Source organism: Microtus pennsylvanicus, chromosome 3 (genome assembly GCF_037038515.1).
Source record: "Microtus pennsylvanicus isolate mMicPen1 chromosome 3, mMicPen1.hap1, whole genome shotgun sequence".
In the NCBI taxonomy this organism is placed as follows: domain Eukaryota; kingdom Metazoa; phylum Chordata; class Mammalia; order Rodentia; family Cricetidae; genus Microtus; species Microtus pennsylvanicus.
In genome coordinates this window covers 17,600,572-17,618,197 of record NC_134581.1, presented here as the reverse complement: position 1 = coordinate 17,618,197, position 17,626 = coordinate 17,600,572, and the positions used below count along the sequence as shown (strand labels likewise).

Here is a 17,626-nt window from a genome sequence, read left to right as displayed (position 1 = left end):
AGGGAGGGGGAGAGGAGTGGGGGAGGGGGAAAAGGGTGGGAGGAGGGGGAGAAGGGTGGGAGGAGGGGGAGGGAAATGGGAGGCTGGGAGGAGGTGGAAACTTGTTTTTTTTTTTCTCCTTTTCTCAATAAAAAGAAAAAGCTACAAGGCACGCGTGGTGGCGCATGCCTGCCTCTTGGCACTCGCGAGGCTAACACTGATTAGCAGGAGTCTCGCGCCTGCCAGGCCACACAGGGAGTTCCAGGCTAACCTGAGCTATAGTGAGAGGCCCTGTCTCAAAAAAAATAGATAATTTACACAATCATGTGTATATAAAAATATGTATGTTTAGAGATAAAATAACAAAATCATCTCCTATATAGTATTTTTGTAGGATTATTAGAGTTCATGGTTTTATTATACATTCCTCTACATGATTCTATGCTATGGTGTATTATACATTACCCCAAACTATACCATTCTATGGCTAGATTATGCCTCGCAATATCATATTACACTTCCCCCCTATTCAGAGCACAGTTCACAGACTTGCAGGATTAGTACTACCTGGTAGCTTCCTAGATATACAGACTCCTGCCCATGCTACAGTAAACAACCTCTGTCCATATACAGGCTGCCAACCCTAATTAAACTCAGTGGTTTTCACACACATGCACACATACACATGTACACACATGTGTACACACACACATGTACACATACACACATGGATACTTGTTGGGAAGAATGAGTTCACCGGGAGCCAAAGGGGAAGGACGGGGGTGATGGGTGTATAAACGTGACCAATGTACGTTATAGAAATGGATGGAATTTTCAAAGAATAGTCAATTCATTTTTAAAATGCAGACCCTGACCCTGACCTCAGATTCTTCATTTTAACAAGACCGAAGATGATCCAAACATGTTTAAGTTTTTAAGACCTTGTCATGCTGCATCAAAAGGCACAATAGTGACTGGGCAAGGTGGCGCACGCCTTTAATCCCAGTACTCAAGAGGCAGAGGTGGGTGGATCTCTGGAGATCAAGGCCACCCTAGTCTTCACAGCAAGTTCAGGGCCAGCCAGGAGTAAGTAAGGAGAACTGGTCTCATAAATAAATAAACAAACAAGCTGTGCCACAGAGAATGCAGAACCCGCTGCCTTGAGGTTCAGCTCAGGGGCAGAGAACTTGTTTAGCATCCTCAAAGTCTCCCTGATGCTGAAGGGGGAGGGGCAACCTGCGAAACAGGAAAGATGGCTCAGTGGTTAGGAGCACTGGCTACTCTTGCAGAATCAAGTCCCAGCACTCACATGGTGGCTCACAACAGTCTGTAACTCCAGTCCTAGGGAGAATCCAACATTCTCTTCTGGTCTCCATGGGCACCTGTACACATGTAGTGTACAGACAAACATGCAAACAAAACATACTCATAAAATAAAAATACATAGTTGAAAAAAGTAAAAGTTAGCTATCCTAGGGTTTGAGATGGAACATGATGACAGAATACTTTGCCTGGGATGCTCAAGTTCCTGGACTGATTCCTCAAAGTTAGGGTGTGGGTATATGTATAAGTGTGTCTGTGTGTGTCTGTGTGCATGTGTCTGTCTGTCTATGTGTATCTGCCTGTGTGTCTCTGCATATCTGTGTGTGTCTGCTTGTGCATGTGTTAGCTACTGTGGTGAGGAAGGTGTTTGTGACAGCCTCTCACCTAGAGTAAAGTCACCCATGAAGGTGGTTTTCCATCTCCGTCACTCCTTGAAAGTCAATTTTAAGGAAAGACGAGAATAGGTCCAGACGGCCAGAATGAGGTTAGACCTCACCATCTTGGGCAGGGGGTGAGGGGAAGCTTAACAGGGTAAGGCAGAAATGAATCAAAGACAACTTTGGCCCTTTAGAAACAGAACAGAATGGGCAGCAAGTTTCTGTGCAAGGGTTTCACAGAAAAGACAGTGTGTTCTGCTTCACAAGACATGGCCCTCTGCTCCTTCCCCGACAGTAGTCACAAACTTCAGGAAGCTGTGCACACACATTCCCTCTGGCTTTGTCTATACTACAGGAAGTGTGATAAGGGATTGTGGTGATGGATCTGAGAATGTTCAGGTCTCAGGTGGCCAGGGGGTGACAGCAAAGGGATAATTAAGAGTTCCCAGGGAAGCTACAGTGTCAAGAGCTCGTCCCACAGACGACCTTCCCATCCACCTCATGCCCAGCACGGAGGATCAGAGTTCTACATTACTGAGAAGACAAACAGGGTCACTGTCGCTTCTGATAGCTCGCAGGTCAAACAGCTTCTCTCTCACTCACCTTGGGAACTGCAGACCTCATAAAGGATTTCTTTTTCCAGGTTCTGCAGGGACTCAAAATTTTCCTCATGGTACACTTTGTTCTGGTCATTAGTAATCTCCAAAAGCTGGGTTCTTTGAGCCGCTCCTACTCCGATGGCAAAAATAATTATGTTTCTGTCCCTGAGGGCTTTGGCTGGGGGGACAACATTATCCTGGGAGACCCCATCGGTGATCACAATCAAATACTGATGAATACCGGGTCTCCCTCCTTTTGATCTGCCAAAAAAAGGCAGAGTAAAATTCAAGGCCTTCCCAGTACGAGTACCATCGTTCATTTGCTCGACGTCCGATATGGCTCTGCGCATGTCCACCTTTGAGGAGTATCGGTTGAGCCTGAATTCTTCCCGGGGAGCGGAACTGAACTGCAAAAGGCCAATCTGAATCTCATCAGCACCAACGTTAGATTGGTTCACCATCCTCTCCATGAATTCCTTCATCTTCCCAAAGTCCTTAGGGGCGATGGATTCTGAGCCGTCAATCAAGAAGATGATGTCAGCTTTCCTGCTTTTACAGGCTGGGGTGGGGGACAGCACAAGAGGACATTCGGTCAGAACCAGGAGCCGGGGGATTACAAGTTGCAGCAGACAATCAAGGGTCACATATACAGCACAAAAATATTTTTAAAGGGAGTGAAGCTCAGTCAATAAACTTCCAGCAACTCAGCACAAACTAGTCTCAAAATAAGACACGGGCGTGGGATAAAGATATAAAATTTGACCAGCTTGGTTTATTCTAGGTCACTGTCACTCTGCGCTCAAAACTCCCTCATAAGCCAGTGAATTACCTAAGAAAGACCATTCAAACAATTAAAGCTCCACTAACGAGATTTAAAAAAATTCTTACTCTAGCAGTGGTAAAACCTCTGATGCAATGCCACACATTCTTGTAAGCAACCTCCCACCCACGTTTCCATAGCAACTCTCATGAAACTTACTGGATTGCACACAGAGAAGAAGGAATAAAAGAAAAAGGGAGGAAAAACCCTTGAAAGTAGAAGGGGACAGTTGGGAAGAAAAGGGGATCAGCAGAAATAGGAGGGGGCAAGAGAGAATAATGGAGGACTGTGATTAAAATATACACACATATGAGGTATCATAATGGAACCCAATTGTTACGTGTAATTAATATATGATTGTTTTATTAATTCTTACTCTCTGAGGAGCAGATGTCCCGAATCACTTCCTGTTGAATGTCTTTCAAGGAGTCAAACTCATATATGAAAAACATCTTGTTGTTTGCTATTTCCTCGAGCTCAGTCGTATTAGCATCCCTTACTCCAATGGCATAAATGTTGACTCCAATGTCCCTCAAGCCCTGTGCAGCTGCAGCCACCGGGTCTGTAGACTTGCCATCCGTGATGACTATGAGGTACTGGGCAACACCGGCTCTGGCGGTTCCTTTAAAGATCAGGGCCATTTTGCTCAAGGCTTCACCAGTTGTGGTACCACCTCCTCCTTGCTGGATGTCGTCGATGGCTGTCTTCAGCTCCGCCGTGTTGGCACACTGGTTGAGGAAAAGTTGGCTTATAATCTTGTCTGAGTACTGAATGACTCCAAATTGTACTCTGTCCGGCCCAATGTGGAACATGTTGGTCGCTTCCTTCATGAACGCCTTCATTTCAGTGAAGTCTTCTGGCTGGATGCTGCCAGAGCCATCAATAAGAAAGTAGATGTCTGCCTTCTCCACATGCACGCAGCCTGACCAATGAGAAGAAGCCACAGCCCGTTAGAACAGAATGTCAGGAGGAGGCGTGTGCCCAGTCACTGATTCCAATCTCCACCCTACTGGTAAAAAAATCATCCAACCTTCTATTAATATCTAGGCACCCTCTACACTCTAGACTTTGGGACAGTTTTCCTGACTCCAGGTCCCTTCTTAGCCACTGTGCAGCCTGGAACAGAAGTCAGCTCTCAGACTCTTCACCACTATAAGTTAGTTAGACTCCTTTTCTCCCCTTCTGTCCAATAGGATATAAGCAGGAAATGGACCAGAAAATGAAAGCCATCTTTAACAAATTTCACCTTCCCAGAACAGAATTAGGGACTAAAAACACAGGTCAAGGGGAAAGACTGAAACGTGTTTATATGATTTCATATTTCTAGACCTCAGGACAAGAAATCAAAAAAATATAAAAATCATTTAGTATTTTTAATAAAACCTCAGTGATATCCCCTGAAGATATCATCATGGGCTTGAATTTCTTAGTCAATTATCCATATTTCAGTGATTTGAATTGAAACCTATTGTTCTAAGTTGAATCTAAGAAATACTAGCAGGGGAGGGGAAACCAGAAAAAGCAGACCCAAAGGCCTTCACAGCAGCCCAACATCTGAATTTTACACATTAAGCAAGGTTTGGCAATACAGGACTGTAATCCCAGTGCTTGAGAGGTGGAGATAGGGGGATAAGGGCTGTAGGTCAACTTCAGCTTGTAATGAATTTGAGGCCAGCCTGGGTTACAAGACACCCTCTCTCAAAAAGTAAGATGCTTACTAGTCCTGCACTTCCTCTGCGCTGCTTAGAACCAAGACAATAAGGATTTCCTAAGTGGAGGTTTCTTTTTTTTTTTTATTGAGTTGACTCCATTTTTTTCATGGTGGGAAAAAGACAGGAAGGACACGCACACACACACATACACACACACATACACACACACATACACACACACATACACCAAATGCACTAATCCCTCCTACCTTCTTCTGCTCTTTGTGGACTAAAACCCTCTGGAGAATAGAATTTGCTCACAGTCTCAAGGCAAATCCTGTTTTTCAGTTTGTTTCTCATAATGACAAGTTGCAGAAAGGACTCTAGGTGGATGGCATGCTTCCAGGGAGGGTATGTGGAAATCTTCTCCAGGTCCTTACTCACAGAGGCAGGCTGGATGCCCGCTGCATAGATGGTGACCCCGGCCCTGCGGAGGCGAGAAGCAGGCATAGACACGTTGTCTAGAGAGGGACTTTCCATGATGACCACGGCTATCTGTTGCACGCCTTGCTTGGAACGGCTGCCCTTCTCTGGAATGAAAACTTCATTCTTCAAGAAATCCAAAGCAGCACCCGCCTTCGCCCTTCCTCTTCTTCCTTGGAAGGTCAACTTGTCCAAATGGTCTAAGACATGGGCAGCACTTTGAAACGTGTCCAAGGAAAACTCCAGCCGTGGCTCCTCACCGTAAAAGACCAAGCTGATTCTCACAGCATGAGGGTGGATGCTGAGAGATTGGACAGTAGTCTTCAGGAAATGGATAACTTGTTGGAAATTGGGTTGCCTGGCCCTGCTAAATTCTTCGACAAGGAACACCAAGTCAGTTGGGATGGCAAATGGACATTCTGGAAACGAAAAAGACATAAGGGGTTTCAACATGAGAACAGACGAATAACGGAAACACTCATATATACAGGCGTCACTGTGACGTGGTCTATCTACCACAGTAATGTGTTTAAGGTTTTAAGTTACACTATGCTAACTTCTACTTGGTGCTTTAGAATTTAGAAAAGTCTTTCTTAACATGATAATCAAAGAGGTTCATACCTATCCCAAAATATTCTCTCCCCATCTCTCTCCCTCCCTCCCTCCCTCCCTCCCTCTCTCTCTCTCTCTCTCTCTTTCTCTCTCTCTCTTTTCTCTTTCTCTCTCTCTCTTTCACACACACACACACACACACAACGTATCCACATCTCTTTCAGTTTACAGACACGCATCATAAAGTTACTCGAGATCACCTTCTGGTTTGTGTAATGATCTTAGAAGCACGAGTACTGGAAGCCTTTTTCCTTCATTTTCTACCTTCAAAAAGACTCTGGGTCAAAATCCCCCTTATGGGTCCAAAACACCCTTTATTTAATCACTTCTCCCCTCTTCGTGTTATTTCAAAAGAAACAACATGAAATTCTGAAAGCTTTGTGAAAATCTTTCTTCAAATATTGAGTTCACTGGGCAGGGTGAGGCACGCCTGTAATCCCAGCCCTTGGGAAGCTGAGGCAGAAGGTCACATTTTCAGGGCCCGCTTGATTTTATGCAGTGAAACTGTGTCTCAGAAACAGACATTGAGAGGCTGGAAACATGGCTCCGTGGTTAAGAGCACTTTTTGCTCTTACAGAGGACCTGGGCTCAGTTCCAGGCATCTACACAACCACCTGTGACTCCAGATTCAGGGATCTGATGCTCTCTTCCGGCCTCTAGGAACTCGTTTATGTATGTGTTGTCCGCAAGCCCACACACACATACACATGAAAATAATAAACAAGGGTGGAAGGAGGGCTCAGCATTTAAGAGCACTGGCTGCTCTTCCAGAGGACCTGAGTTTGTTTCCCAGTACCCACAGATGGTCCTCAGCCACCTGGAATGCCAGCTTCCTCTTTTGGCCTCCATAGGCTTTAAACACACACATGGTACACAGACATACATGCAGGCAAAACACCCATACACATAAAATAACAATATAAAATGAAAGGCTAAGGGTCAGCCTAGAAAAAGCACGTGGTAGCTTAGGTTAGTATTTAGAAATATTCACTCCTGCTCCTCATATGCCCATGCGACAATATGCTTTCTTCCTCCAAGGATGCTGACAGTCGTGTGATTTACTTTGATTAATAGTATGTCAGCAGGTGCTGCCGGGCTCTGAAAAGCATTTATATAGTAGATTTTTCTCTTAGGGCTCTGCAATTACCACAGGGAGAATGTGCTCGGAGTAGCTGGGCTGACCTTGGAAGCAGAGCCGTTCTCAGCTAGTCAGCTCCCATTAAACCTCAGATCTCTGAACCAACCCAGGCAAGGTCAGCAAATCTACGTGTGGGGCTTCCCCACAGCCAGCCAACTCAGACCTGCCGTGAGGATAAATTATTATTTCAGGCACTGATTGCAGAGGGTTTACTCGGCAGCATATTAGTGGTAACCAAAGATAGAAAAGATGGCGACTGAGGCACTCCGTGTCCCCTTTCTCTCCCCTATGTACATAGACAAGTGTCCTAACACCGAGGAATACCCTCAGTAGCTGTCTTTCCCGACACTTTCTTCCTTCTTCTCCTCCTTCAAAAAGGGGAGGAGTCTCGATATGTAACTAATGAAGCATGACTTTAAACTTCATATTCTCCTGCCTCTATACCTAAAATGCTAACGTAATGGGCATGCGTTGTTGTACAGTTTATGTGGTGCTGGGAATCAGACCCAAACCTTCAGGCTTGCTAGGCAAGCACTCTGCCAATAGAACTCCCCCAGTCCCCCAGATTTTCTTCATACCCTGTGACTTCCTGGTGACTCAGGTAGCCAAGGATCAAGACTTACCTTCTGCAGCTCCCTCTGCAGCCTCGGTCGTGACCTCAGACTTTTGAGTCTCCTGGATCACCACATTTACATCCTGTATTAGCTGTCTGATTCCATCTTCTCCCTGCTGGTCAGACACAAACACCAGAGACCCTATCTCCTCCAGTTCTGTCCTGTCAGAGTCCTGCACCCCCACAGACATGATTTCAATGCCTCTCTTCCTCAGGACCTGTACGGCATCTTGGACCTCACCCTCAGATTTGCCTGAGGTAATCACCACTGCATACTGAGGAACACCTTGTAAGAACCGACTTCCTGCCGCCTCCTGGAAAAACGTCTGGTGAAGAAACTGGAGGGCTCGGCCCGTCCTTCTGGAGCCACCTCGGAGCACCAAATGCTCATGAATGTGTGTGATCATCTCATTCCGGGTCTTGTTGGTATTAAACAAAAACTCAGTGTAACCTTGATCACTGTACTGAGCCAGCCCAATCCGGTACTTGTCCTTGCCAACCTCCAGGACGCCAATGATTCTAGAAATGAAGTTCTGCATCCACTGGAAACTGGCCTGCGATGTGTCCTGTGAGCTGTCAATAAGAAAGACTACATCTGCATAGGTCTTGGCGGACTCTAGAGGGAAAAGAAGATGGGCAGAAAAGATAAATCAAATCAAGTTCTTAGGGGGAAAATGGAGTACAAGGATGGCATGGCAATAACAAGGACAGGTAAGATACTGGCATAGCATGGTACACCCAGGGCTTGCCCCTTCTCTGCTTGGGACTCTATCACAGGCATTCTCTCCATCCGTGTGTGTGTGTGTGTGTGTGTGTGTGTGTCCTGCTTCTTTACTGTCTACTTCATATTCTTCTTCCACCAATGCAGAAGGCGAGAAACTAACCACGACTGCATGGCCTCTGCAAGCCACAGCTCTTTATATACTTTGGTGGCCTAATCCTTATAAATCGTTCTTCTGTGAGATCATTGCCCCCATGGTGAAGGTGAGGGCAATGAAGAGAATTGGAGTTGCTTCATGCTCACATGACCACAGCATGGTATGGTTAAGGGGGAAGTTTCTCTTAGTTGTACTTAAGTGATATCAAATATCCAGAGGAATCTAGAAGAGTCCAGAACAGACAGAGAAAGATGTAGACTGAACACAACCAGCAGACTGGACATGACAGGGGGGAGGGAAGCAGGAGAGCAGGACAGAATAGTGGAGATAGCAAGAGACGGAGAGTACAGTGAGGACGACCAGAGCGGAGAATACTGAGAATAGCTGGGCTATACGGAGTGAGAAGCTGCGGGAGGGAAGCCTATGAGCTGGGGATAGTCTGGGATAGAGGAGGAGGTGAGAAGGGCTAGGAAGCCTGTGAGCTGGGGGTAGTCTGGGGTAGAGGAGGAGGTGAGAAGGGCTAGGAAGCCTGTGAGCTGGGGGTAGTCTGGGGTAGAGGAGGAGGTGAGAAGGGCTAGGAAGCCTGTGAGCTGGGGGTAGTCTGGGGTAGAGGAGGGGGCGAGAAGGGCTAGGAAGCCTGTGAGCTGGGGCAGTTTGCGGTCGAGGAGGGGGTGAGAAGGGCTAGGAAGCCTGTGAGCTGGGGCAGTTTGCGGTCGAGGAGGGGGTGAGAAGGGCTAGGAAGCCTGTGAGCTAGGGGTAGTCTGGAGTAGAGGAGGGGGTGAGAAGGGCTAGGAAGCCTGTGAGCTGGGGCAGTTTGCGGTCGAGGAGGGGGTGAGAAGGGCTAGGATGCTAGCTGACAGGTACTTGTGATACTGAGGGAGCTGGAGGCCCGCATGCGCTTTGATGTGTTGAGAGGCACCATTGTTAGCCATCTGTTCCTTCTATCAGAGATGAGGGAAATGATTTCTTTTGGCAGCTGGAAAGAGGTTTTACAAGTTCCTGGAGAATGTTGGCTTTGATCTAACTGCCAGAAATCTGTTGAACTCATTCTAGATGTATGGACTGCCTTTTGGAGTTTGGGGAATTGGAGTTTCCTTTGGACCTAACGGTAACTAAAACGTGGCAGATGCAAGATGGAAAAAGCATGTCTTCTGGACTCCAACCCCCATGCTGTTTCCTCCCAACAACACGACAGCACAGCCTCTCCCTTCTTTCCCACCCATGAACACTCTCTTCTTCCTTCAAGCCCGGCTCAAACTTCCTTTCCTCTCGGAAGCATTTCTAGACGCTCCCATGAGAGCAGGCCTTGCTTCCCCTTTGGAAACGCATCGCTACATTGTAATTCAGTGCTAGATCTGGAGTGGTCGATTGAACATGGCTTACTTTCCATCTGTCTCTCTCCTGCTGAGCACAGAGCCTGGAGGAGGCTTCCTGCGAACTCCTGCAAGATGCTGAAGTTTTCTGTGTTGAAGAGAAACTTCTCAAACGGCTCACTGGCTATTTTTTGCAACTCCTGGACATCTTGGACATTGATTCCCACCACGTAAACAAAGACGCCATCTCTTTTCAGCTGGTCAGCCGCATCCTGGACCTCGTCATTTGACTCCCCGTCTGTCACCAGGATAACTATCTGAGGAACCCCATCCTTGGCCCGGCTGCCACTCATCTCAGTCAAGTAGTTGGCCCTGATGAACTCTAGGGCACTTCCTGTATTTGTGCCTCCTGTGCTGTAGGTCAGATTCCGGATCCATTCCAGGACCACGCTCTTCTGAGAGGACTGTTTCAGCTGGAAAACTGGGTAGATGCTGTCGCTATACTGGACCAGGCCCACTTGGACCTGATGGCTGCTGATGTCAAGCCCCAAGACAACCGAGTGAAGGAAATTCTTTACTTTCTGGAAGTTCTGGGGTCCAATGCTAGTTGAGCTGTCCACTAAAAATACGATGTCAGCCAGGGAGGCTTCTGGGCAAACTGTAGGAAAGAAGGGAAGGAAAAGAGGCTCAGAGGTTTTGTTCTAAAGACTGAGTCTGTAGACCAAAATGCTGAACACAAAAAAAGGACAGTGGCAGTGTGCCACGCACCGCGCGCCCGTGTCTGCGCTCTGTGCGCTGGCACCCAGTTAGCGAGCTTCGGGCAAGGGGGCTGGAGGTTAAAATACACAAACACACACAGACAGAGAGACAGCGACACGGGTCATCCTTGAATTCCCCAAGAATGCCCCCTTTATTGTGTTCAGGGGCAGATTATATAGAGATAGCCACGCCCCAGCCAAACCCACCAGAAACCACTCTCCTGCCTTCAGGAACTCCTGAAGGTCTTGGGCTCAGAGCAGTTGTAGGCACTCAGATCAGGGGATTACAAGAAATTCAGGATCTGGGGTCTCTGGCTCCCAACATCAGGGTACTGGGGAGTCGTGTCCCTTCCCTCCACCCCCTCGTCTTTCAAGGCTTCAGGCCTGCTCTACTGCCATGGCCACCTCCAGCCTTGAAACCCAAAGGACAATGACTAGACTCACATCAAGAAGTTAAACCTTTTGAAATTTTGGCAGCATACTGTAAGGTGGGGTAGTCTCCTCTCCAGTCACAATCAGCCACCTGTCTCTCCCCTCCTGACACGAACCTCATCTCTAGGCGCGTGCCAGCACCTACAGCTCAGAGAGCTGGAGCATGTCAACCTTCTTTAGTGGTCTCGCTGCCGTTCTGACCTATTTGCCACTCGCCTCTGAGGTTTTTCTTCTCTGCCCCGCTGTGATCTTTACACCAGTCCCTGCGTGCTCACGGGTATTTCGAGGAGCGTCTGCTCTAGCAGACATCGCTACTCTGCCCAGGTCCTGTTGGTTCTTCTGGACCATTTCTAAGCATTGCTCTTTGGAAGACTTGCCTTCCACTACTGCCTTTTTCTCGGCTTCACAGAAGCCAGTTTCTTGCTGGACCTAGATTCAGGGTCAAGACAACCCTGAGGCACAACATCTGCTCTCAAGGTCGCACAAAGGGTCAGGACAACACCAGCCTTGGTGGAGCTTTGCCAGAGTCGCACCCTTCCTTCCTTTCCTCTGCATCTCTGTCCCGCACAGCCTTAGTGACTGCCCCCTGCAGTCTACCATGCCCGCTGTCGACAGTGGGCCTAACAGTCCTGGGATCCAAATCTTTAGCACTTCCACATTCCTGTGGTGCCTTCAGCCTCAGTTTCCTGAGCTGAAAAATGCAAGAATAATGATACCAATCATCCTGCTTATTTGCAAATTTGAGACAGCAATGTAAACAAGGTTTGAAAACTGTAGAGCAGTTTGGGGCCTTTGGGGCCAAATGACCCTTTCCCAGAGGTCACCTAGGACCATCAAAAACACAGAGATTTACATTATGATTCATAACCGTAGCAGAATTACAGTTATAAGTAGCAGTGAAAATAATTTGGTTGGGGTCAGCACAACATGAGAACTCTATTAAAGGGTCGCAGAATTAGGAAGGCTGAGAAGGGCTGCTGTAAAACAAGCAGGGGTAGCTATGACTACATATACAGAATATCTCTGTAAGCCCTGAAGTGCTATTCTAAAAGTATATAATATCTGTTTGGACATAGGAATGCCACACACTGCCTCACTAAGGGGTCAACTTTTAGCACTTCTTCCAACTCAGATACCCGTAGGAAAATATCAAAATAATGAAATTCTGTCCTTCTGTATCTTAATGGAGCTCATACACAATCATCTCTTTCTCTACTTGAAGGTTTACACTTTAGGAAATCCAATGCAGGCGTCCACAAATCTAAAATGAATGCATTGAGAGGATTTTTAAAAAGCAAAGGTTCATGTTTTCTCATAAAGCTAAGTAACTAGCATGAAGAATCTTCACCAGTTTGGGTCCGATCACCAGCAACACAAAGTTGAAGTGTACAGGTGTGTCTTCTCGGAGGCACCAACAGACAAACAGTAGGGAAGGCACGGGTACCCCTGCTTGTGTAGCCACTGTGCCCAGCTTTTTAATGACACAATTTTGTTTAATGCTTCTGACTGAGACAGGTACTAACATCCCAGGAAGAAAATTCAGATCTGAAGAGGTTAAATGGCTTATCTAAGATGACACCGGAAGTGGAAAAACTAGGATCTAAGGCCAGGTCTTTCTTTTCTCAAAAATGTGTCCTCTTGGCCAATGAAACAAGCAAACATCCTGGGGACATCCTGGTCCTCTTACCTCCTGTGGCCCGTTGGCCAAGCAAAGTGGGCAGGTAAACTCAGAACAGTAATTTCACTCTAGAAACAAAGAACCCTTCATTCAAAAACAGACACACACTCCTTCGGTGTATGACGCCACCACGAGGCCCCAGGATGGGTGAGATGTGGTGAGTGGCCGGAGAAAGAGAGATGCATCGTTTGGTAAAATTCTAATCTCTGAGTTAAACGTGCCCACATATAAATAAGAAAGTAGTAAAGGGGTACAAGAAAAACAAAGTTTGGGGCTCTTTGATGTTCAGATGAGAAAGAAGGGAAGAATACCTGGAGACTTGTGCTCAGTGGGTTGAGCCGCCTTTGCTAGAGTACTGCAGAGCTCTTGCCGCAGCTTCTGGGCGAGGCCGGGCAGACCAGAGAAACTGGGAACAAAAAAGGTGAATTTATCCTTGGGACTACTTGCAATCTCCCTGAGCTCAGCTTGAGCTGCGTCTTTGACACCAACTGCATATACCAAGATTCCTGCCCTCCTGAGAGCTTCGGCAGGTTGGCGGATGTTATCCTCAGCTGGGCCACTGCTCATCACCAGGGCCATCTGAGGCACTCCTTGGCTTGCCCGGCTCCCAGCTCCTTCCTGGAAGTGATGCTCTAGAATGAACTGCAGGGACCGGCCCATCTTGTTGCCTCCAGGCTTAAACTGAAGTCGCTGGATGTGTCTCAACACGTCACCTTTGCGCTGGTAGGTGGAAAGCAGGAATTCAGAAGCAGGTGTATCGCTGTACTGGGCCAGACTCACACGGATGGTTTCTCTGCCGACATGGAAACTGTTTGCCAAGACATACAAGAAGTTCCGCACGCTGCGGGCTTGCTGGGGGTCGATGCTGGTGTGCACCAAAAGCACAATATCCCCCACAGAGGCCTCCCTGCAGGCTTCAAAAGAGAATGACTTTGTGTTAAAAAAAAAAATCCAAGTGGACAGCCACCAGCCAAGAGCCAGTCTCATTCATTGCCACGTCTCCTCCCCAGAGTGTGCTGGCACAGATGTCAGATGGTAGGCAGCCCAGACACACTGTGATCTCCTCTGTCTGATCCCCGCATCCCCACCAGCCCTCCTTGGTCATCTGCCACCTTCTCATCCCCTCCTCAGACATTTGACCCTTCAGTTAGGTCCCTCCCGCAGGTTCTCCATGACCTCCTGCCCACTTGATAAGAAAACCCACATTCTACTAGTAGTGTAGAAACACTTAGACTTCTTTCACTGACTGACACACGTATTTCCCTAGCTGCCACAATGGCTCCAGGTAACTACTCACGTTTCTGTCTGGGAGAAGAGAAAAGGAAGGGGAGAGAGAGAAGATAGCGTTTACAAGAAAGGGACCCTGTTACTGTTGCTATGGTCATCATCATCATCATATTGTACCGTGTGCGCCACAGTGTGCGTGTGGAAGTCAAAGGACAATGTCATAGAGCCAGTTCTCTTGACACCTTCACATGGGTTCAGAGGATCAAACCCAGGTCATCAGGCAAAGGCCTCTACCCACTGAGCCATCTTACTGACCCAAGGATGGAACTCTTGAACAATAATGAAAGCAATGAAGACACTGATATTTTAGAGCTAGAAATCATTGTAACCAGGGGAATGTAGCCACATGTGGTCATTTGCTCCTGCAACACAGCGAGTGTGAAGGAGAAACATGACTTTATATTTTACTGCATTTTTATACTCAAAATAGTCAAATAGTCACAAGAGACTAAAAACAGGCTACTCAAATAGATACAGGCAGTGAGTAGCCACTGTATTGGACAACACATGTATAAAATAACACATCTCATTCACCCAAGGGTGGCAGCACCACTGTGGAATGGTCCCACCCACATCAGCTATCAGCTTGCCCGTTGGTCAGTCTGGTAAGGACATTTTCTCAACGGAGATTCCCTCATCCAAAATGACCCAAAGAGCTAGACAGCTCTTCCAACATCCAACCCATAAAAGTTTAATTATGAGTCCATGCTTTCGAAAGAAAAAAACCCCATCCAGGCATAAACAGAGAAGGGCTGGGGGAAACGTGGTAAAAACCCAGGGACATCAAATCCCTGTGTCCATTTTGGAATCCTGGGACCTGCCTTGCAGAAGTCTCCCTGACCATGGTCAGAAAGCCAAGTGGAGTCTGACTTTAGGAAAGGAAGACAGGTAACACAGGATTTGTTGCTCTTGGGCTCCTCCACTGGGAAGAGAGAATTCCATCACTAGTCCAGAATTGCCTCATTGGTTTCTGCCCTTGTGATGGCTAATCTTGGCTGTCAACCTGACTACATCTGGAACCAACTAAAACCATGAATCAGGGCATGCCTATGAAGGGATTTTCTTGATTGGATCATTTGAGGTGGGAAGACCCAGCCTAAATCTGTGCCGTGCCTTCTGGTGGCAGCCCACATGAAAGACTGTGGAAGAAGAGGAGAATTATATGTTTGTCATATTTATATTTAGGATAATTAGGTTTTTTAGATACATAGAGATTATGTTTAGTATAGATAATATAATCTTCAACCTCTTCGAAGAGGTGTAGAAAATGGCCTTTAATCTAACCTAGAATTCCGTGCCAACGAGACACAATCACTCCTGGCAACACCGCTCTACTCCCGAGAGAACGTTGAACACCAAAGACACTCTACTGAGAGCTTGTCTTCTTCTTGGCACAACTGGCCTTTGGGCAAAAGAAAAGCCCATACCTCAACTACTGACAAAGATACAAAATATCCATAAGTAGATAAAACAGGATTGTCTTATCTTGCCAAGACAGGGTAGGATAGTTCTAAGAAAGTTCCTTGCCTTTAATAATGGTATGTCAGTTATGTTAGGCCTTAGCCAAAATTGGTTGACTCAACATTGCAAACGAGACTTTGGGTGATTGCCCAGGTACTCAGTTGTCTCTGTCTATTGTTGCACATTTTGGAAATTTCTCGTTTGTTTTTCCTGGTTGCTTAAGTAATATTACTTCCCTTCTCAGATCTTTGACAGAGTTGGAGATTAGATAATTGTAGTTACTCTCTGCATTATTTAGACTCCTTGAGATAGAATGTTTAGTAAAACTTTTGTTATATGTTTCTTGCTCAATATTGTTTGTTATTTGTAATTTTATATTTATTATTTGTTCCTATTGTATATAGTTGTATTTTGGTTTGGCTCTGTCTTATTTAGACAAAAGGGGGAGATGTAGGGGAAGCCCAGCCAATCACCTTGCTTGAAGGGTAGGGTCCCCTGAGGTTATTTTTTACTTATAAAGATTGTGGGCATGCTCCCCGCGTTCCCTTCTGCTTTCCTGTTCTCTGCGGGAACCTTGGTTTTATAAGTCCTTTCCTTATTAAAGCTGAATATTCTATAATAATTTTTGTCTGCTGTTCATTTAAGCCGTAACATTGGCTTTTTGCCTGCTTGCCCTCACTCTTACTGGCAAGTTCATCTGTCCTGTTGCTGAGCCATCCCTCCCTGATACTTAGAATCTTCTTTCAGAATTCCAGTGTAGACCAAAGACCAGCAGCTCTCTCAGAATCTCCAGGACTCCACCACCAGATTGGAACTGCCAAATCATCCAGTCTCGTGGACTGAACAACTTCCATATTCTTGGCCTTTCCATAAGGAGACAGCATTGTTGGACTACTGGGACCACAGCCTGTAAGCCACTCTCCCACATCATATATATATATATATAATACACGTTCATATTCATTCTATCAGTTGTTCCTTTAGAGAACACTGACTAATATACACCTCTCACAGGAGCAAACACAGCCATAAAGCTTTCCCTGGTCCTCCCAAGCTGAAGGAACCACCCCCATCTTTTCCAGCAAGTATTGATTCTACCATGAGACACCACAGAGGTACCTCCCGCTTTCATGGTACTGTCTCCGTCAGTTCTTTGTAGTTTTAGAAAGCATTTGAAACATGACGAGACTTACCGTCACAGCTCTGCTCACAGGAAGGGAAAGACGGAGAGCTTCAGAGTTTTCTACCAACAAATATGGTGGTCTGTGCAACTGCATTTGAGTATTTAAACCTCAGTGGTGTCTCAGTGGGGCTTCAGATCACTCAAAAATGCTCCCTTGACAAGACTTTCATCTTGAAAAGTTTATACAGTCTATTAAAATGACTGACAATAGGCTGGGTAGATGACACACACGTGTACAAACACCCAAAAGCACACATGAACACATTTATGTATACCATGTGAACATATCCATATGTATATATACTACATACATATAAAGACTACAAAACAATTGCAGAGGTGTCACTGGTATCAGACACAAGTGCCCACCTCATGATGACAATTACCCTCAGAACAGCTCTGTCGTGGAGACAAAACAGACCACACAACTCTTGCAAAGTCCTATAACACAAGCTTCTTAAACTCCGGCAATCCATTCAGATGCATGACACTTTCAACATACCTATTTGTCTTACCATTTGGGGTTAGGTATTTTTTAAAAATCAAGTATCCATCCCTCACTAAGAGCTTCCAGATTCCAATCAAGGGATCTATTCCGCTTTATTAATTATGATGTTCCTGTCGCTTTTCCGTTTAAGATTGTCACTATTACCAGGTCCCTGGCAAACAAGCATTCGGAGTTTAAGAATTTCATATATTACCAATCCTTTGTGATTTAATGCAGTCCAAACTAGCTGCAAGGGAGATGATCAGCCAAAATGTCTTCCAAGTCCCCATGCTAGATGTGATCCTAGAAAGAAAAAGAAAGAAACCTGTGATAAAAAATTATGTCCTCATTGAAAGTGATACATTGTATCACATTGTCTGAAAGTTATACTTCGGCAATGTTGAAAAAAAATTGGAAGACAGGTTCTCATGTAGTTGGGCATGTAGCCTATAACCCCATTCCCACCAGAGGGGAGGGGAAGAAGACAGCAAGTGTCAGGTTCAAGGAGAGACCTTCTCTCAAAAAAAAAAAAAGTGAAGGGCCAGCGAGATGA

The 17,626-nt window shown here is 46.1% G+C and overlaps 1 protein-coding gene across 1 annotated transcript in view; it reads right to left on the bottom strand.

Annotated features, from left to right (window-relative positions):
* The window catches only part of LOC142846949 (collagen alpha-4(VI) chain-like), a 96,640-nt gene extending 79,277 nt beyond the window's left edge, over window positions 1-17,363 (bottom strand). The window contains exons 1-7 of the mRNA XM_075967714.1: window positions 17,288-17,363; window positions 12,967-13,569; window positions 9,858-10,445; window positions 7,607-8,212; window positions 5,020-5,652; window positions 3,475-4,020; window positions 2,283-2,837 (exon numbers count right to left, since the gene is read on the bottom strand). Of these exons, the coding sequence (XP_075823829.1) occupies window positions 2,283-2,837; window positions 3,475-4,020; window positions 5,020-5,652; window positions 7,607-8,212; window positions 9,858-10,445; window positions 12,967-13,569; window positions 17,288-17,363 (3,607 nt within the window). The remainder of the gene's footprint in view (window positions 1-2,282; window positions 2,838-3,474; window positions 4,021-5,019; window positions 5,653-7,606; window positions 8,213-9,857; window positions 10,446-12,966; window positions 13,570-17,287) is intronic.
* Between the last annotated feature and the right edge of the window lie 263 nt (window positions 17,364-17,626).